We start from the raw sequence: 22,601 nt of genomic DNA, 5'->3' as shown, positions 1-22,601 counted from the left end.
ATAGAAGCCAACCCAAATAAATGCCGAGCATTCTCGGAACTCCCCACTCCTAACAACAAAAAATCCATCCAAGTCCTAAACGGGATGCTCACGGCACTATCCCGTTTCGTCGCAAAATCCGCCCAGCACGCTCTCCCATTCTTCAAGTTACTGCGAAAGGAAGCGACCTTTGAATGGTCCGAAGAATGCAAGCGAGCACTATCCCACCTTAAGCAAGTACTCTCAAAACCACCCGTTCTCTCCCGACCGGGAGACAACGAGACCTTATATCTCTACCTGGCCGTCTCAAACGAGGCGGTCAGCGCGGCCTTGATCCGAGAGACTGAAGACGGGAAGAAACCCGTATACTTCACCAGCAATGCCCTGCAAGGACCCGAGGTGCGATACCAACAAATTGAGAAAGTCGCACTGGCCCTAATAACAGCAGCCAGAAGGCTGAGGTACTACTTCCTCGCCCATACCATCGTCGTTCGAACAGATCAACCTATCAAGCAACTCCTCAGCCGACCGGACATGGCCGGGAGAATGCTAAAGTGGTCCCTCGAGCTATCCGAATTCGACGTACAATACGAGAGCAGGAAAGCACTAAAAGCTCAGACACTGGCAGATTTCATAGCCGAGATAACCTCAATCGCTAACTCCCCAGCCCCTGCTAAGAATTAGTGGACCATCTACCTAGATGGCGCCTCAAGCAGCTCGGGAAGCGGGGTCGGCATTATCCTAGAAAACGACGAAGGGCTTATCATCGAAGTATCCTTAGGTTTATCTTTCACCACATCGAACAACCAGGCGGAATACGAAGCCTTCTTAGCGGGCTTGCGACTCGCCAAAGATGTGGGTGCTCGGGAGGTTAAGATCTACACCGACTCCCAGCTCGTCGCGTCCCAAATCAGCGGCGATTATCAAGCCAAAAACGACGTGCTCGTCGAGTACCTCACGCTCGTCAAAGATAAGATGAAAAAAATCGCAAAGGAAGAAGTCGAGCATATACCCCGAGAACACAACTCACGAGCCGACGTCTTATCCAAACTCGTGAGCACGAGAAAGAAAGGCGGAAACAAGTCGGTGATCCAGGAAATCCTATCAAGGCCAAGCATAAACAAGGACGCGCGACCCCTACCCGTGCTCGCCATAGGCGACAACCACTGCTGGATGACCCCGGTATACAACTTCCTCACGAAGGACGAACTTCCGACCGACGCGAAAGAAGCTTCAGCGATCAAAAGACGAGCCTGCTCATACACTATCATTGAGAACAAACTATACCGGTGAGGTTTCTCCATTCCTCTCCTCAAATGTGTCGACGCCTCGCAAGCACTCGAGATACTACAAGAGCTTCACGAGGGGATCAGCGGCCAACACGTCGGAGGCCGATCATTGGCGAGAAAGGCCCTCAGGGCAGGATATTACTGGCCAACCATGCAACAAGACGCCAAGGAGCACATCCAGAAATGCGATAAATGTCAGCGTCATGTCGACATGCACTTAGCTCCCCCAAACGAGCTTAAATCTCTCTCATCACCCTGGCCTTTCTCAACCTGGGGAATGGACCTCCTCGGACCATTCCCAGTCGGGTCATACCAAAACAAATATCTGGTGGTCGCCGTAGATTACTTCACTAAATGGATAGAAGCCGAAGCGCTCGCCAAAATCACGTCTCAAAACGTACTCCGTTTTTATAAACGGAATATACTCGCTCGGTTCGGGGTTCCACAGGCGATAATAACCGATAATGGCACCCAATTCACAGATAAGAAATTCCAAGAGTTTGTAGCCAAGCTCGGCACGAAACAACACTTCACCTCGGTTGAACACCCCCAAACAAACGGGCAAGCCGAAGCAGCCAACCGGGTCATCCACTGAGGATTAAAAAGGAGACTCGGCGAGGCTAAGAAAGCTTGGGTCGAGGAATTACACAGTGTGTTTTTGGCATATAGGACGACGCCCCATTCAAGCACGGGCGAAACCCCATTTAGGTTAACCTACGGCACCGAAGCCGTAATCCCTGTGGAAATCCGAGAACCTTCTCGGCGGACCGAGTCGCCTCTCGAGGAAGAGCTCAATGACGAGGCTATGAGGGAAGAGCTCGATATGGTCGAAGAGATCCGAGCAGGGTCTTCCCTCCGAGAAGCAAAATTAAAACAACAGATAGCTCTGCGCCATAACGCCAAAGTTATGAAACGCGAGTTCGAAGTCGGCGCCCTAGTGCTCCGCGGAAACATGAAAGATTCACGCGAGGACAAACTCGCCCCAAACTGAAAAGGCCCATACCGAGTTTACGATAAAACCGAGAATGGCGCCTATTACCTCGAGAACCTTCTCGGTGAAAAACTTGCTCGACCCTGGAATGCTGAAAAACTCAGACGCTATTACAGTTAGACACAACATAACACTCCCCGGCCGCTCGTCCCGAACACGAGAGGAAACCGGGCATGGACTCGTGTCATGGTACGAACGCGAGCACTCCACGACAGCGACAGTCAGGGCTCCCTATCAAAAGGATAGAACCGGCTACACGGCGGATTCTACACCTAGACCCACCGTGGAAGTACCTGCACGGCAGAATCCCAGCTCGCGATGGGACCGTTCACGCCGCGAGCACTTGGCCCCGACCGTGGTCTCGTGCCCGCTCATGGCGCACACCAGCTCTGCGCACCCGGATCGTACACCACACGCCCGGGCAGTCAACCTCGGCCGAGCACAATCCAAAAGCAAAATATTCCTAAGTGTTGGAATACCTCCCCGGAACAAACATAACCCGGACCCAAAACATGCAACAATAAAAATTCTAAAACACACATTGGGATGATAAAAGCATAAATGCGGAATAGTAAAGCATTAACTGCCGACCAAATTGGCCGGCGATATCCAAATATTACAACAAATTGACGGGCACGCAGGCCCCAAAAATCATTCGGGCATAGCCCAACATACGAATTACAAAGGCACATAGGCCAACAAAAAACGGGAACGCAGTCCCAGACTAAGGCTCCTCTTCGCCATCGGGGGACTCAGGCACCAGCACCCCGTCCACAATTTTCGACGAAAGCCCAATGTTGTCCATCTTCAGGCCCAGGTTCAGAAGCTTCAGCTGACGGACTGCACAGTTGAACCCAGCTTCGGCCATCTCGGCAAGGTTCATCTTAAGCCCATTTATCTTCTCGACGAGCTCGGCCCTGGATTTCAGAGCAGGCACATCCAGGAACTCGTCAGCCGAGGGTGCCCATTCCAGTTGAAGATCGGCAAGTTTCTTTTTCTCCACCGCAATCTCCTCATCCTTCTGCTTCAGAACCCCATCAATCTTCTTCTTCAACTTCTCACGGTCGGCCTTCAAGGTTTTCGCCTCGTCCTCGGCATGCTTCCTGGCCGACTCCGCCTTCTTCAGAGCCTCGGCAGAAACCGGGCCACCCCTAGCTAACACTTGGGCCATCCCCAAAACCTTCATCACGGCAGCACCATCACTCGCTAGCTGCTTGAGGAGGGCGGGGGATCCCATCTTCTCCACCCGACGGGCTTCATCCGGAGAGGTTGCCAGAGGAAACTTTTCAAAGTAACCCCCATCTTTGAAGTAAGGAGGCAGCACAAAAGCGCGGTCGGGCTCAAGGCTCGACGTCTCTTCACGAGCCCCCTCAGCAGGACGAGACCTTTTTGGAGTCCTTTCACCATCCAAGATTACCCGAGGCGAACCAGCCGAACCTGCGTTGTCACCGGCACCCGCCGCCCGGGCCTTTTTCTCCCGAAGCTTCCTCGCATCTTGAGTTACCATCTTCAAGAGCTTGTCATCCTTCTCCGCCATAGCATCTGAAAAAGGAAAGAAAACATGTTAGCGAAAACACCAAACAGCAGAGACAAAACAAGATAAATAGCCCAAATACGACCTAACAGCGCACGGGTCTCCTCGGGAGTCTGACAAGATAACAGGGCCTTAGTATTGATGGCCCGCGGCTCTACCTTCGGCACACCATTCTCGTCCAAGATGGGATCCCCTTTCCTCGTCACCCACTGAGACATGGTGAAATCGTCTACATACTTGCAGAGAACCGAATATGACGCCGTATTGTGCTCGTCCAGCTCTCCGTCTTCCCAAGCATAACTTTTAGGGGGAGACGAGAAGTGGCCTTTCCACCAAAAGAACGTAAACGCTGTGCAGAACTCCTTCACTACCTGCCCGTCTTCATCCCTCTCCAAGTTGTCGTCCTCATCCTGCACCTCCACGATATCAGACAAAGCAGAATAAGCTGCCGGGCTGTACGGACGGACGAGGAAATACCGATCCTTAAAACCCTTCACCGAGTCGGTATACATCCCGAAAAGTTTTCTGTCAGCATTTCTTAAGGAGATCCAACTATAACGCCCGTCTGCCGTCTGTCTTTGGACACGGAAGCAGCGGCCGAACAAAGCGGTCGTAGCACCGATACCCAAGTAGTCGCAAACAATCTCAAATGCCCGCATAAAAGCGAAGGCGTTCGGATGCAGTTGAGATGGCGCCAGGGCAAGAAACACCAACAAAGAAGTCTGGAAGCCGGAGAAGGGCAGACGAAAACCAAGCTCCTTGAACACATATTCATACATAGCAAAATTGTCCCTATCAAAACGAGAACATACGCGCTCATGTCGAGACGGGAAGCCTACTTGGTAGTTCAACTCATCACCATCTCCCCGAACCTCGATCTCCCTAAAAGCTCCGTTTAAGGATTCGGTGTATCGGGAAACAACCAACATAGGTTCGTCGGCTACCCAGTCTAGGTCGACCGTGCATTCATAACTAAAGAGCGGCATTGGAGAAACCCCTCCCTCGGCATCCGAACCGGGGGAATCCTCATGGTCCTCCTCGGCTGTGGCGGGCGTGTTTTGAATCTCAACAACTTCAACATCAGAGCTGCTCGCCGTCGTGTTCTCCGAGCCACTAGCCCACGAGCCAGATTCCGAACTCGACCCCGAACTGACACTCGAATCAGATTCACCTGCATGCAGAAGGAAAAAATGAATTCGACGGTTCATCAAATCCACCCTTCCACCGCAACACAAGCGAAAGGGTAGAGCAGGAGCAGCAGAGCCCCCGGCTAAACCCCTCATCAAGGACAAATCCATCTGTCAGCCGAGGACTCGCGCCAAAACTTAGCAAAAAAGGATGTGATTACGGCAGTCGAACCTAAGAACTCACGAAGACCTGAACAGAAACATCGTCTAGTCCATAAACTGACCCCCGGGCATCGCTTGAATAACCCGAGGAAAAGTGACGACTGTGCATGGGGCACAGCCGACGAAGACGGCGAGAACAGCGAAAGTGCGCAGTCGCGAGCTCTCGAAACCATACGAAAAAGACATAAAAACTGGGAAAAGATTCGTAAATATACCTGAAGACATGGAAAATGATGGCTGGGATGAACTCCTCGGCGGACGACAGCGATTCCTACGAGCGGTGAAACGACCAACTTCCTCCGGGGATCGTTTATCTAAAGCCGAGCGCGCGAACAGAGAGGAAAAACGCCTAAATGTGGGGACTCACCCCTTTTTACAGGGAAAAAGCTCGGAAGACGAAACGTCGCGCCCCCTGACAAGCGCCGCCATCTAGACCCTAGGCAATCATTGCATATGCCACGTCAGCGCGTGCTATACACGCGCGACTTTTCTTTTCAACCCACGAACCGCTCCATTCGAGCACAACCATTCGACGGGGATCCATCCCACCAATGCCGAGCGTTATCACCGTGGCCGAGCATCATCAAAGTCGTAGGAATCGCTGTCATCCGCCGATTAGGCCCAATGTAGCTTCGGCCCACTTAGCCTTAAAGGCCCAAACCACTCTGCGCTCTCCAATTGGACTAAGAGTGCTCATCTCCACCATCCTCGGCGTAATGCTCCTCGGGCCACCAAGCGCCCGGCAAGGAGGTCCCCCGATAACATCCTCTGTGAGCCGAGGACCCTGCTCCACGCGAGCATCACCTTCGCCGAGGACCTTACTCCTCGTAGGGCTCCTTCATATCCAACCCCCCGAATAATGCGGAGTCCACGTGGTCCCTAAAAGACCGCGTCTCCCTTAAACTTCGGAGCAATTAACCAGGATAGAGGGCACTTACGCTCCTCCGATATTTCCGCTCAGGAAACTTGGCAGTCTCCTAGTTGGGCTTGGAAGTCCAACCCAATAGCGAGATCATGGCCCAGCGCTGGGGGCTATAAATACCCTCTTTCACTAGAGGGTCAGGTATTCACTTCTTTCTTACTTTTAGCTTGTACTTGCACTCCTTTGCTCGTTTCCTTACTTTGGCATCGGAGTACCTTGCAGGTACACCCCCTCCTCACTCCTCGAAGACACAGTTCCGAGCAGCCAGCGACGATTCTTCTAATCAGGTACGATCAAAAAGAATGTAATTTCTCATAAATAAAATATAGAGTAGAATAAAATCAATTAATTTCTCTAAAATAAAATCAATTAATATATCCATAATTTTAGCAACTAAAGAGTTTAATTGAGACACTAAAATTAAAATAATGATATAAAAAATATTTTATATTATGGATTCCAAAATTAAGAGTGAATCATTACTTCAACTAGCTGCTGAACAAGATAATGATCCTGAAAATAAGAGTGAAGTCAAATCTTAAGCAACTCATGAAATTTGAAACTTTGAATTTTTAGTAGCTATGATTATTTGGTTTGAATTGTTATCTGTTGTTAATGAAATTAACAAAAGTTTGCAAAAAAAAAACATGTATATTGATGTGGCTATAGAACTAGTAAAAGGTTTGATCAAGTATTTGAAAAAATATATAGAATCTGGATTTGTAAATGGTAAGGCTAATGCTGAAAAGATTGACAATGAAATAGAGATTGAATTTGTGTTTTTTCAAAAACGTCAAATTAGTAAAAAACAACATTATGATGAAAATTTCATCTCAACTCACACAACTGAATCTTGAGTCTACTGAAGAGACTTTTCGAAATCATTATTTCTTATATATTGTAGATCAAACAATTGGCTAACTTGATATAAGATTTTAGTAGTATGGCACATATAAAATATTTTTGGATTCTTGTTTAGTATTAAAATACTTAGATCATTATTTGATAGGAACTTGAAAGCATGTTGTAAACAACTTGAAACTTGTTTAAAACATGGTGATTCTCTTGATCTTGATGGTGAAATTTTGTTTGAAGAATTGAAAATTATTAGAGAAGTTTTAACAGTTGAATCAAAATCAAGATATATGATATTGAGTTCTTTAAAGACTTTTAATTGTTTTCCTAATGCAAGCATACATTATAGAGTAATATTGACTATTTCTATCAGTGTTGCATCTGCTGAAAGAAGTTTTTCTAAATTAAAATTATTAAATTCTTATTTGAGTTCTACTATGTTACAAGATAGATTAAATAGTCTTGTGTTGATTTCAATTGAAAATAATTTCTTGAAGAACCTTGATTATGAACAAATTATTAATGATTTTGCAAAAAAAAAATACTAAGAAGATGATATTTAAATAATTTTAAAGGTTTGGTTTTTTTTTTTTATAGAAAAAAAGACGGGATCAAGAAGAAGAAGAATAAGTCTCTTTATAGTGGTTTACATTTTGATGTAGTATAAATATTAATTCCAAGATCTATATTTCTATTCCTTTTGCACATTGTCAAATGAAAATGTGTTTTTTATCCAATTATTTCTTTTATCCTTGTGTATTTATTGTTAAAAAATTATATGGGCACCACTATTTTGATTCGCCCAAGACACCCAAATTCAAAGGACCGACCATATATATATATATATATATATATATATATATATATATATATATATATATATATATATATATATATATATATATATATATATATATATATATATATATATATATATATATATATATATATATATATAATTTTTTAGAAAAATCACCTGGTATTATGTGTATATTTTATCATATTTTTTGTATGATATTTATTTTAATTTATATATCATCATAAAAATAAAATATTATTCATTTATAAATACTATTTTCATAAAATATATTTTATCGTATTCTTTGTATAATATATATTTACGAATGCAATTTCATGTATATCATTCTTTAGACCTAAGATAAAATTGTAAGACGCATTTTTATGTATCAAATCATAAATTTATTTTGACAATTATAATTTTTTTTTATGACAATGTATTAAACACAAAATTATGTTTTTCTCTACATGTGTGTATGGTTCAATAATTTTTTTGAAAAAAATCGAACCAATCCAAACCACATTGGTTTGGTTTTATTTTTGAAAGCCAACCGAACCAAATCGAATCGTGTGTTTTTTTCTCTTGCAATTCAGATGATTTTTAGAGTTAAAATCGTCCAAACCGCATCGCGAACACCCCAAATAAATAACATTAAGCTTCAAACATACAACTAGACTAAACCCCCACAAAATTCAGAGCTATTTGTTTTTTGTAACTATTAGCAACCCAAAACAAGGACCTTTACTTTATTAGACAACGGGTACACCGGAAACCTTTCTATTTCAAACAATTTATTATTGATTTCTTTTCTAATGCCCCAAGCCACCAACCACACGTTAAACAAAATATATGATTTTTTTTTAGCAAGCGAACAAATTTAGCTCAAATAATACAATAAAGATCTTCTTCAGAGAAATTACAAATTTTAACAAGGTTGTAATTATGCTTTTTAAAGTAAAAAAAAAGGAGGGTTTCATATTGTTTTGTGAAAATAAATTACGCGAATAAAATTGATAAAATATATGATAATGAAAAAATGTTAGATCTTATTTAAATTTCTTAATTTTTTTCTCCTGATGATTGTGTATTATTTGAATCAAATTGACTTTATAATCTTACAATGAATTAACAATACTACTTTACCCAATTTCTTGACGCACACCTCATTAATTTAGACTACCATTCTCTAATTCCTTAGTAAAATTTGAAGTAAAACTAGGCGATCTACGTGCATTAATTCTCTAACCACAACTTATAATTACATATTCCTAGTTAATTATTAAGTTGAAAAATTGCTTTATTTTCAGTAGGTAGACTTACGTCAATAATCCCTAATCATCAAAATTCACTTTGTGCGTTTCAACACCCAAAGAGCCTTAAGAATAAAAGTAATTGAATGTAAATTATATAATATAAGCATTCCAATAACATCTAACAATCATATGATCCAACCAAGTAAAATCAAGTTCATCTTCTAAGACCTAATCAAGAGAAATCTAGCTACTCATAGTGATACAATTCATTACCATTAGTTTAGATAAAGGCTACATAAAAATCAATAAAGAAATACGTCTCCAATGGCTCCAAAACTATAAAAATTCTTGTTCCTGAACTCTTTGCCTTCACTTTCTACTATCAAATTCGGAACTCCATTTTTTCCTCTCTTTATCCTATAAATAGCAACAACAAAATATGACCAAAAAAGCAAGTCATCGCAAGCATGATACAGCCATTATGGTTGCGAATTTTCCAATAGCTAGATCTATTTGTTAGATTTTATTTCTTGCACAAATTAGTCTAGAACTCAATATTCATTTTCGGCATAGCTTTGAACCAAAGCCTATCAGATCCCTTCAATGTTAGTGCAAATAACTTTCACTTCGCCGTCTCATTGACGTGAAAGTAGTTCAAACATTTATCAATGAGCTGTAGGTACTCGTTAGGATCTCCTTTCTCGTCATACTCCTTCATATTTTGAGTTTTCTCCAGCAACTTTGGTTTTTGGTTGTCTAGGATGCGGGCACAAAGAGGATGCTTCTGTGGATTCTTCATTGGAGGTTTCTCAACTTGTTCCTCCAGAGGAACGTAACTACCTTAACTTCTTCTAGGAGTGTGAGGAGGAGTTTGATGTCTTTTTTAGTGATTCAGAGACTTTAAAACTTTGTCTCATTGTGATGCAGCTGACTCAGAGATAATAGTTTGGCTTCTTCTGGAAGCGGCTTTTTGCACGGTGTTCCCTTTTACTGGCGCATTGTGTAGGCTTTCTTTCAGACAAGTCAATCTTTCTTATATTAAGAGTTTTGTTGTCGAAATATATTATACATGTTGTTCAGTAACTCATCTGTGCCTTGTATTCTGAGGTTAGCCTGTTACAACTAGAAACTGGACAATGCTTCTAGTTTTGAGGCTGGTGGTAGCATTAGAGGTCTGAGCGAAGGCTTACCTTGATGGACATGTGGAGCAAATCCTACGATCGGAAGAGATTAGAGGAGGTCTGGAAGTAATAAAGTATTTACAACGACCTGATCCACGCCACCTTGAAGAGGAGGCGGTGGATCTCTTGTGGCTTGAGCAATGCCAGAAGCGAAGGATGCTTCGTGTAAAGTATTAGCGTGAGTGACTTTAGATTCAGTCATTATGTGAAGATCTGGAGATTATAGATTTGAAAATTCTAAAAATGAAAGTTGATCTGCTATTGGAATAGATCAAAAACATCGGATCTAAAGGTCGATCTCAAGAACTCTAAGGTCGACAAAGTTTTGAATTAGTGAATCGAAGTGAAAGTATTCACTTGTGTAAAACGCATGAATTAGAAGTTGATTCTCACATACGGCGTCACTGTTTCATTATGGAATTTGAATTGATCGGAGTATAGAGGTTGTGGGAAGCAACAGTGAATTTGATCTTCTTATGCGGTGAAGAATGGGTAGAATTTGTTAGGTTGACACTTTAACGCTCAAATCACTATATAAATGAGATGAGTGAATGAGGTTTAAATTTGAAATTGTCTATTTAGAGAATGACGCTTTCCATTTATATAGAGGAGTCGTTTATGTTATTTTTCGAAAATAAAATAAGGAAAAATGTTGGATGTATCTGGGAATGAATCTCCTACCATCTTTCCTTTGATAATTCATATGTTGCGAGTGGTTAATCGAATTGTTCCTTTCTTTGGGCCAACTAGCTGGCTCTTGGTTAGCCCATAACAAATAGCCTATCATGAAAGTTGAGTTGAATGCTAAATTGCCCTGCTAAATCTGAAACATAATTAACAAATAAATAAATAAATAAAATTGTTATGCAACATAAATCAGTAATAATAGTATCATATTCTATTAGTATGATTATTTTTTAATGTGTGTCATGTCATGGTGATTGAATTGAAATATTTAATAGAAGTATAGACCATTATGGTTAATGGAAGAGAAAAAGTATAGTCTTTGGAAAATTGATGTCAATGAAATTGCAAAGAAGATGCTCTGGTGAAGTCGACGAAGCAAGCGTGTGTACTTTATTTTATTTTCTAAATATTTAAAAAAAAACACAAATATAATAGTACTGATAAAAAAAAGTTAAATAAGAAAACATTAAGAGTGTGTTTGGATGGAGCATTTTAATGAGGGAAAGTAATTTTTTGAGGGATTTGAAAATGATTTGACCAAAATTCATTGTTTGGATGAAAAATATGGAGAATTGTTAAAATGATGTAAATTTGTGAAGTATTTTATTCAAGTTAAATTTAAAGAATTTCAAATGACACCAAAAAGTAAAGAATTTGAAATTGCTCCATAACTTGAGTGTTAAATTGTTTATTGTTAATTTTACTAAATTTGCAAAATGATCCTTATATTTTATTAAAATTATAAATTTATCCCAAAATTTTTCATAAAATTGCAAATAAGTCCCTAATAATTTTCAAAATTTACAAAATGGTCCTTAAAATTTTCTAAAATTGCAAATTAGTCCCTAATTTTCATATTTTAAATTTGGCCCAAAAGTTTTAAAATTGATGAAATTGACCAAAAAAATTTAACAATGAATCATTTTAATACTTCATCCAAACAAAAGAATTTAAAATTGAATGAATTTCAATTGAATCATTTGAATTACTTAGAATTTTAAATTCCTTGAAAATTCTTAATTACCTCATCCAAACACACTCTAAAATTCAGACATGCTACTAGATTAAACTACCACAAATTCAGATCAAAATAAATAATAAAAAAAACTAAGCTTTTAGGAGAAAATTAAAGATTGACTTATCCTTTCACAAATGACTAATATCTAATCTTGAAAAATCTTAACTATTTAAGTTACAATCTTTCATGAAATTTTACGGTGGTTCATTCTTCTATCACGATGAAAGGAGTTTTTAGATATTTCACATTGTTAAAATCACTGGAGGTGACAATTCTTCATTCAAAATTATAACTTCCTTCAACATATTGAACATTGTAATTATGAGCATTACTCATAAAACATGTGAATTTTGAACTATACAAAGTTCCCTTAATTTCCTTATACTCATTCCACCATTGCATATAGCTACTTCCACTAAGGAAAATCTCTGGTGACACTGCATATTCCACAAGCAATCCATAAACATAATTCTCAAACTCAATCAATTTTCTTGTTGCATCTTCTTTTTCAATGACACTAGATTTCACATCCCTCAATTGTTTGCATGAAATTAGAGCCTCTTCAACATGTGCCCAAAAGCAAGAATCAAGAGTTAAAATTGATTCCACATCATCTCTAGTCACATTTTGTGAACCATTTGTGGTGGAATTTGTTGTTGCTTCTTCTACAAGCCAATCCTCTAATTGTTTGTAGTGACTAGATCTTGCTTTAGTCACATAGTCTTTACCACCTTTGAGATAGTATTGAGAAATATCTAATGGTTCAACCATTCTCCTATAAGTCGTTCCTCCGTAGAGCCAGCGAGTACGAAGCGATGCCTCTTCTTTTTGTGGTTTCATCAATGATTTTTCGACCATTTCTTTCCAATAAAATGTGAGGCTTTTATGGTTTTTAACAATGTCTTGGTCACATTCAAAGTCCATTTTCTTGTAGCTATCATAGTATCCTAAATTTCGAACTTTCGAAACCTTCTTGTACAATTCGAGGTCAACCATGTCTTTCTTCATTAAATTCAATTTTCTGGATGGATCAAATTTATCCTTCTTCTGAAAAATAAATTTTTTCTCTAAGTCCTCCATCTTTTTTACCAAAGTAATATCCATGTCTTGTTGCTGCTGCCAAAAAATCAATTTTAGTGAAATAGGTCAATAAAAATTGTACATACCACAGACAAATACTAGTTGTATACTTGCACTATAATTCTAATACGGTTTTCTTAAAAAACAAGTTAATTCAAGAACTATTCGTTTTAGATCAAATGCATATACTTTTTTTGTTTATATTTAAGTCTAGAGTAGTATGCGACATGATTTGAGGAAATGGTCAATCGTCACAACCTAGATCACCTTATCATGGTTTTGATGTCTATAACTATAATGCAATTGTGATCGAGACTGCATTTGACTGCAATTCTCCATAATATATCATGTATCGCGATACAATCAAAACTAGAATTTCAAACATTAGAAGCAAATATTGAGTTACCTGCATATGTGGAGTCAATCCTAATGCCAACAATTGCAAGTTGATACACGCGTGTAGTGAATCAGAATAGCTCATGTCTTGAATCTGATTTGTTATGTCCTTGCAAATTGTTTTTCGATAAAGACTTTCAACAATGTTCTCATACTCTATAGAATCAAACACCTGATTTTGATCATGGATTAAAGTCTCAAGAATTGCCAAAACAGATTCATGATTCTCAAAACAAGTAGAATATGAATCATAAAACATGAGAAATGTTCCGAATGGTACGTAAGAGCTAGTATGATCTTTGATGAACTTCCTTGGAAGTGGATCATTGCAAGAAACAATGTGCAAAAAGCAAGAATTCCATGTACAATTTTGTGATAAGGCTTGTTGTAAACATGTGTCACCAATTAAGGGAGAACCAAATGTGATGCAAATAGGTTTTTTCTTTTTTGAATCAATGCTTTCTAATAGTAATAAAGTGAAGAGTGAAGCAATTGATCCTCCAAGAGCAAGTCCAGTAATTATCAACTTAGTGGAGCTAATAACCTGCATTAGAAGTGTTATTATTCTCGATCAAATCAAATTATGGTTATCTGACACGGATAAACAACTTAATTAAGTACTTATCAAATAAATACTCGTCACGTAAACAATTACGCTCAAGTGTTTTCATAAGCCATTACATGGAAATCAAGTTATTGAACTCAAATGATTAATAAATTTCGGTTAAAGACGAAAAACTCTAATTTAAAAAAGAAAAAGGTGTACCTTAGTTTTCAACTGATCAAACATCTGAGGATTTTCACAAAAGAGTGAAACGACAGTTTTGTTAAGAGAAATGTTTTTTGTAGACAAAAACTCAAAATTTAGGGAATTATTCTCCTTGAGTTTAGCAAATGAAACCAATTCTGATTGAAGAATGAAAGAATCTGAAGGGTTAGCTTCAAATGCTATGATTGTAACATCAATGTTTGGTTCTTTATAAAGTTTCCATGATAGTCCAACACCAACATTTGAAGCAATATCTACATTACGAGATTTGATAAGGTTCCATGATTTTTGAAGAAGATTAGAACTTGTCACAAAAGATGCAAGTTCAATTCCATTGCTAAATCTACAAATACACAAGATATTCAATATTAGTTCAAAAATTAAATCTACTCTTAAAGTAATACTTCTTCGGGTTAATACATATTTTCACCCTACCATATGGGGTTGGTTCGAAAAAACTCCCGCCAAAAAAAAAGTTGCAATAATTTCCCTAACATTTGAAGGCTCTCTCGTTTTAAACCTTGTAAAAAATTTATTTTTGAAACCAACCTTGTCACTTGAAGGACTCTATCATTTTGAACCCTATAAATTTTTTTTTAGTAAAACCTACCTTGCCCGTCATATTCCTGAGAGTTTAAAATAGGGTTAATACCTATTTTCACCCCTGCCATATGGGGTTGGTTCGAAAAATCCCCCTGCCAAAAAAAAAGTTGCAAGAATTCCCCTAACATTTAAAGATTCTCTCGTTTTAAACCTTGTAAAAAAATTATTTTTGAAACCAACCTTGCCACTTGAAGGACTCTATCATTTTGAACCCGGTAAATTATTTTTTTTAGTAAAACCAACCTTGTCCGTCATATTCCAGAGAGTTCAAAATGACATAGTCTACAAGATGATAGGGTTCAAAATGACTGAATCTTCAAATGACAAGGTTGGTTTTAAAAACAAATATTTTACAAGGTTTAAAACGAGAGAATCTTCAAATGTTAGGGGAATTCTTGCAACTATTTTTTTGGCGGGGGGATTTTTCAAACCAACTCCGTATGGCAAGGGTGAAAATAGGTATTAACCCTTTAAAATAACATAATCTACAAGATTATAGGGTTCAAAGTGACCGATCTTCAAATGGCAAGGTTGGTTTTAAAAACAAATATTTTACAAGGTTTAAAACGAGAGAATCTTCAAATGTTAGGAGAATTCTTGCAATTTTTTTTTGGCAGGGGGTTTTTCAAACCAACCCCATATGGCAGGGGTGAAAATAGGTATTAACCCTACTTCTTCATATATATATATATATATATATATATATATATATATATATATATATATATATATATATATATATATATATATATATATATATATATATATATATATATATATATATATATATATATATATATATATATATATATATATTTGCATATACATTTATTTTATATGTAAAAATAAACAAAATACAACAAAGATTAAAAAAAATGAGAAGGAGGAGTTAACATACAATTGAGATTGCACCATTGTGGTTGAGAAAAAGTTGGAGAATTTGAAGGTTGTGAATTGTGAAGGAGAAAGTGTTGATATATAAATAGTGAGTGAAAAGTCTCTTTGGAAGAGACAAAGGAAAGTTACAGGAAAAGTGAAGGAAATATATAGTTGAGTCAACAAGCGCGTTAAATTGGAAGAGGGAAAATGTATTAAAGATTAATGATAACTACTTTGATACTTCCTTCATTCTTTAAAGATTTCAAAATATTAATATATAAGGGAAAATATCCCCACCAACTTCCATGAAAGTCTATTAAAATTGACTTTATTTAATCATTTGTTGATTGATTTATTTAATTATTTACTATTATAACAATTTTAATTCAATAAAAACAGTATTCATACACTTAAACATTATATGAGTAACCTACTATTTACAAAAACTTAGATCATCTATTTTGTATTTTGTGGATTTCTTTATGTCATATCTTCTTTAAGTAGCTTATCTATTATTTGCTTCAATGACAAACTTTAAAAAACTCATATCTAGTCTCACAATTTATCTCAATTTAACACTTAACTCATACATTTCAATTTTTTTTAGTTAACGCACATGAAACTTATTAAAATTACGAGAACAAAATTATGTGTAAAATTAAAAATAAAGAGATCAATTATAAGTTATTTTACATATCAATAAATTATTAATATTATTTTCTTGTTATATTTATATATATATATATATATATATATATATATATATATATATATATATATATATATATATATATATATATATATATATATATATATATATACACTTTATGTTATTTCTTTTAATTTATTTTCACATATTATTAAGAAAAAGTTATTTTATAATTTTTTTTCATAATTTTTTTAATACAATATTCATTATATTATTTTAATATTCATAAAATTGTTAAAACGAATTATAATATAAAAAAAAACATTAATATTGTTGAACATATTATCAATATCTAGGAAATTGCTTAGGAAATCTTCTTCCCAAGTATGTAAGGTGGAAATTGCTTAGGAAATTGTTAGGAAACCCTTTACTCTCTCATGTATGTAAGGTGGAAATTGCTTAGGAAATCTTCTTCCCACTAGTATGACAAGTTACAACTGCTTTTAGTATTTAGAGAAATAGTCAAGAGATACATCTTCATATAAACCTATAATGATTTGGAGATGAATCTCTAAAATATGATTTACTAGTTATAAACAATGCAAATTGATGCGAAACCTTTATTTTGTTAAAAAAATTGTTTGGAGATGCATTTGTGGAATGTGATTTATCAGATCAAATAAGAAACACCTAGTAATAATGGTATAATGGAAAAATATAACATAAATTAACATCAAAATAAATATTATGTAGTTAATCGTTAACGTTAGCATCAATTTAACATTACATTCCATTACAAACGGGTGGTTTGCGATGTTGCAACATTCTTATAATATCTTTGGTTGATCGTGCAATCATCGTATCCACTTCCATTGGACTCTTTTTTGAATAACGGTAAAATGTACTCCACGTAGCCTTTAAATCCTCATTCGTCTGCAATTTAAGCATGGTGAAGTGTAATTTTTCTTCATTGTCAATCGAAGGTGAATGATACTCGAGCTTGACAACTCTCTGATTTTCTGAATATCGCAGGAGAGTATTCAGTTTGAATTTAAGATTTACGAGAAGTGTGTTCTTGCAAACCCTATATTAAAAAGGGGGATTTGGGCCATTAATATACTTAAATGCAATATGGGGATATGTATTTATTATGGTTTTTGTAAAGAACATGGAATGAGAAACCTCTATTTGTAGAATTTGTAAATCAATTAGGACCTTACAAATCCTATCATATCATCAAGACATTTTTCAGAGACGTGTGTCCGTATAGTCCATGTTTTGTTTTTGTGTCATAATTAAAAAGTGTGTCCGGAGATGCTTCTATGGACCCACCTAAACCACTGTTCGTACAAAATCAGTGTATTATGTAGTGCAGAATTTAAAAAAAACAAAAAATTTATCCAAAAATTACCTCCCAATTTTATAATATTATGGAAAGATTACATGCAAAAAAATGAGTGCATTTGCCCATTAGATGTTTTGAATGATGTCAAAACTAGGAAAACTTTATCATTTTTGTACATTGAACGGTATCTCTGAGTCATTATGTGCACCTTAGCATTAGAGATCTTGGAATGCACTGAGAACATGTTTGGAAAATGTATCATGCATGCATCAAAAATGAATTACATAACATTAAAAATCAGCTGCAAGCTTTAAAAATTACTTTTTGCTCAAAACACAAGTGTGTACAAATACCTTTCATAGGTCGACACATGTACTGCAACAATAAAGCATGTAGCTTTTGTTTGAATGTGTCGACACATACAATATTTTAGATCGACGCATACGAATTTCAGGTTGACACATGTGCTTTAGTTTTAAAGCCCGTAGCTTTTGTTTGAATGTGTCAACACATGACCTGATATTGGTCGACACATGCATTAATATAGGTCGACACATGCTGATGTTTTTCAAATAGATTGCATCCTTTTTCACATTTTTATGTTTTCCTTTTGCCTCCAACTTGCACTACTATAAATACATCATACAAGCATCTTTTTCATTTTGATGAAACTATAAACACATACTAATAATGGTCATCATCTTCCACCTTGCATCTATGCATACACACAAACAAAGTATACATAATCATTCATTGTTTGGATGCCATATAGACTTGGTTGATAATGTTTAATTTAGGTTGGTCGTAACCTAAGGTTGGGTTGAGAATCATAGGGGATTTCATTGAAAAAAATGTGAAGGTTTTTACTCCAAGATTAAGGTGTTGATTTGGGTTTTTTTTACAAGAGTTATGCAATTGGATTCGATCGAGTGAAGATCTATGAAGAACGGGAGGTTCTTACAAAGGAGTATCGTGAGACGGTGAATCAATGGGTAATCTCGGGTGACAACAACATGAAATTTGGATTCAACCGACTGAAGGCTTTGAAGAACGATGGTTTCTTGCAAAGGAGTAGTGCGAGATGGTGAATCAATTGGTGTTTGTTGGGTGACTTGATCAAACTCAGATCAATGGAAGAAAAGTGCAAGGATCAACATCAAACATATGGTTTGTAAGGTTGGATTGCTTCATATCTCTTGTAAACAATTTTTTGCATAGTAAGATTGATATCTCAATTTCAAATTGGAATTAGGGGCAAACGTAGCCGTAGCGAGGATGATTAGTGAACTACCTAAACAACTCCTCGTGTCCTCTCTCTCTCTCTCTCTCTCTCTCTTTATATATATATATATATATATATATATATATATATATATATATATATATATATATATATATATATATATATATATATATATATATATATATATATATATAGGGGACGTATCAAATGAGAACTTTGACTATAATAAGAACTGAGAACTTTTAATAATAACCATTGGATTTGAATTAATGGCTTAGATTGACCTCATATGTTAAATACATATTACATAATATCTGGTTCACTTAAACATTAATTAAATATTTTAAAATATGAGGTAAATCTGAGCCATTAATTCAAAATTCAATGGTTATTATTAAAAGTTCTCAGTTCTCATTATAGCTAAAGTTCTCATTTGATATGTCTCATTTATATATATATATATATATATATATATATATATATATATATATATATATATATATATATATATATATATATATATATATATATATATATATATATATATATATATATATATATATAACTTTATCTCTTGCATTTAAATTTCCATTATCAACTTGTTAAACACATTAATTGAATGATTGATTCGTAATGATTTTCCGTTAATTGTTTTAAAGCATTGTTGATTTGTTGATTGCCTTACAATCAATTTGATTGTAAGAGAATTTTCAAGTTTTAGGTGCGTCCAGAGATGCATCTTCAGATACGTGAAGGGCATTTTCAAGTTTTCAGAAGTATATGGCACACCCTTAAGGTTGGAAAGAGCATTTCCCCAATTGCTTTGGTTAGGAATTTAGAAATTTTATCCCATATCTTGCAGTATGACCTACTTGGGTTTGACCAACAACTTGGATCAAGGCCTCTCTTAATAAGGGGATTTCTCTTCCCACTCCTAAGGGTGTTTCTCCTACCCTAGTGAAAAACAAAAACTATCATTAGAATTCAGATATGTACTACCGGATGCACCTTAATTCACACATAATCCATTCGTAAGTGAGACACACCCTAATTTATTACAAAAACTGATACGGAGATGCCTGTTGGTATAACTTACACAAGTATATATCCATAAATTATTGAACTAGAAAAAGATGCAGAAATGAAACAGATGCAGAAACAAATATAAATTAACATTAATAACTGTTATTGTGGAACCGTGCTTTGTAGGTCATCAATCAAGGAAGTTCCATTAAAGATGAACATGCTTTTGATGATGACAACTATCAAAAATGAACATGATTTTGACAACCAATCTTTGATGATAACTAAAATCAAGTGAAAAACAATTAAAGATGCAACCAGATCAATAAGAATTGATTCTCAAATGATGTTGTCTAAATGAAATACAACTTAAAGTCTGATCTCAAAGTATAGTTCAAGCAAGTATCTATAAAAGTAAGCATCTGACAAGACTTAAAGTGTGTGAAATCCAGAAATATTTGATTAACCAATCAATTAGAACCATTTGGCAATTGATTAGCACACTCAAATTCGGAAATTTTACGATTTGATTTTCAATCAGCACAATCTCCATTGATTGCTTCCTAGAAATACACGACCAAAACGTCCAAAGACGCAATATAAATAGGTATGCCCTCTCACTATTTCTTGCATCTAAAAATTCATCTCTTCTAGCATCTTTCATGTGAGCTCTCTTTCCGTAATCACCATCATGGCCTTGTCAAGGCAAAAACCTAGAGAGAAGCCATGAAGGAATGGTGATGATGAGGCTTATGGCAATGAATGCTTTTATCTATGTGTTATAGAATATTGAATATTTTGTTTTATTTCCTTTTTGTCGCATTATTTCAATAGAGTGATTTTCCTTTTGTACTTTGAATTCCTAGCAAATTTCATTTAGTACAATAGTAATGTTTTTCTTTTCCTGAATGTTTAATTATAAATGTTAGGATGTTTAAATTTTTGCAATGCATCTTTACATGCCTTTTTTATTTCGACAAAGGGAGGGGGAGTATACTCTCATAGGGAGTACAATATACTTTTACTTAATTGAGGGGGGTCTAATTACTCAAAATAATAACTTTTTATTTTTTTTACCAACTCCCTGAAAGATGCGTTGTCATTATCAAAAAGGGGGAGAATGTGGAACCATGTTTTGCAGGTCATGAATCAAGGAAGTTCTATTGAAGGTGAACATGCTTTTGAAGATGACAATTATCAAATATGAACATGCTTTTGACAACCAATCTTTGATGATATCTAAAGTCAACTGAAAAGCAGTAAAAAATGAAACCATATCAATGGGACTTGATTCTCATATGATGGTGTCTAAATGGAATGCATCCCGTTTAAAAGTCTTCATTTGGTTCAAGTTCAGGCCGATGTTAAAAGCTTATTATGCTTGTATACCAGCTCGATATTAAAATATCCTAGGTTCATTGTTAGCCCGGTATAAAACTACGATTTGGTTCATGATCTCAATCTGGTGTTAAAAGCTCTTCTAGATTCAAGATCAGCACGTGCAAAATCTTGGTTTGAAGCTTAAAGATTAACTGCTCCAAGTTTTTTTTGGGATGAATACTAATCTCTTCAATCACTCGTTTGGAAGAAAGACTCACCGCTTCTCTCCTAGTTCGTTGTTTGGTTGGTTGGAAGTTAGCCACATACTTCATTTTCCTTATATATAGGGGTTTGAGAGTTCAATCTCTAAAAGATCTCAAGTTTTATTAGATGTTCTCAAGATCAAATTTTGGGGACATGACTAAGTCGGCTTTGGATGAACCTATATAATTCTTGGTGTCTTCATTCTTCCATTAACTTTTACTTTTCGCATTTTATTTTCGAAACTTTAATTTTCACTACTTACTTTTTAATCTTTTCTAAAATGCTTTTAAACTACGGACATAGTTCTAAAAGTTTTTCAAAATCAATTTTTTTTGAAACACACAATCCACCCCACCCCACCCCACCCCCGCTTTTGTGTGTGAAGTCACATGACCAACAAGTGGCATCGGAGTCTGACTCTTGTTTAGGGACTAATCATCCGAGGAGGAAGATGACTTTCAACATACCTTTAAGGAGATCTTTTCTAAACACACAACCACCTTTTAATAGTAGTAGGTTTGAACTTTGGAAAGCTAAGTTCGAAATATTTATGCAAATGTGACATTTTTCCAAATTCTCGCTTCACAAATTCGGAAGTGCACTTTCATATTTTGTCACTAAATTCTTAAACAAAAAATATCCTTGATAGGGTGTGTCCCGAGATACATTTTCAGAATAGATTTTGGGGAAATATTGGATATGTCTCACTTATGACGTGTTTTGGTGTAAAATTGGTGTTTCTAGAAATGTACTTTCGAATTTGTAGAGGCATTTTTGAATTTCCATATAGTGCTTCTTCATCACTTAGGGTGGGAGAAGCAACCCCCTTTAATAATATCGGAAGCTTTTTAATCCAACTCTTAAAATGTAAAATTTATTAAAAGATTTTAAGTATAGTATTATCAATAAATTTCCAAATTAAAGTTAAAAATATTTTATATACAATACCTACCATTTTTGATCTAATGAAATTACTTTTTTTATAAATAAAACTGCAATGGATTCATAAATACTGTAATATAAATTAGAGATCAATCGAAACTATTTCAATAAAATATTTTCAAACAAAATATAATAAGAGAAAGATCCTCTATCAATTATACATATAGTGGTATAATTGAGAAATATCAAGTTGACTGTCATGTGCCTAGTCTTTCGTTCTTCTTGGATCAC

The 22,601-nt window shown here is 36.0% G+C and overlaps 1 protein-coding gene across 2 annotated transcripts; it reads right to left on the bottom strand.

The window, feature by feature from the left end:
• Window positions 1–11,832: 11,832 nt before the first annotated feature.
• Window positions 11,833–15,706, bottom strand: LOC131627028 (senescence-associated carboxylesterase 101-like). Of its 2 annotated transcripts, none has more exons than XM_058897863.1 (4): window positions 15,604–15,706; window positions 14,100–14,445; window positions 13,344–13,877; window positions 11,833–12,973 (listed from the first exon to the last, which is right to left on the bottom strand). In XM_058897863.1, the coding sequence occupies exons 1-4, from the start codon at window positions 15,618–15,620 to the stop codon at window positions 12,134–12,136; spliced, it is 1,737 nt and encodes a 578-aa protein (XP_058753846.1). In that variant the 5' UTR covers window positions 15,621–15,706; the 3' UTR covers window positions 11,833–12,133. The 2 variants fall into 2 exon arrangements, with proteins under 2 accessions (XP_058753846.1, XP_058753847.1); XM_058897864.1 differs by having other exon boundaries at window positions 11,836–12,970.
• Between the last annotated feature and the right edge of the window lie 6,895 nt (window positions 15,707–22,601).

This window comes from Vicia villosa, unplaced genomic scaffold (assembly GCF_029867415.1).
Source record: "Vicia villosa cultivar HV-30 ecotype Madison, WI unplaced genomic scaffold, Vvil1.0 ctg.000345F_1_1, whole genome shotgun sequence".
NCBI classification, from domain to species: domain Eukaryota; kingdom Viridiplantae; phylum Streptophyta; class Magnoliopsida; order Fabales; family Fabaceae; genus Vicia; species Vicia villosa.
The sequence above is the reverse complement of the archived record's forward strand: the minus strand, read 5'-3'. Positions and strand labels throughout refer to the sequence as shown.

What these genes read in the sequence shown, in the direction of transcription:
- LOC131627028 (XM_058897863.1), bottom strand. An exon ending in TTGATCAGTTGAAAACTAAG is followed by an intron (nt 13,878 to 14,099) that starts GTACACCTTTTT and finishes CTTCTAATGCAG; the next exon opens with GTTATTAGCTCCACTAAGTT. An exon ending in GATTGACTCCACATATGCAG is followed by an intron (nt 12,974 to 13,343) that starts GTAACTCAATAT and finishes ATTTTTTGGCAG; the next exon opens with CAGCAACAAGACATGGATAT.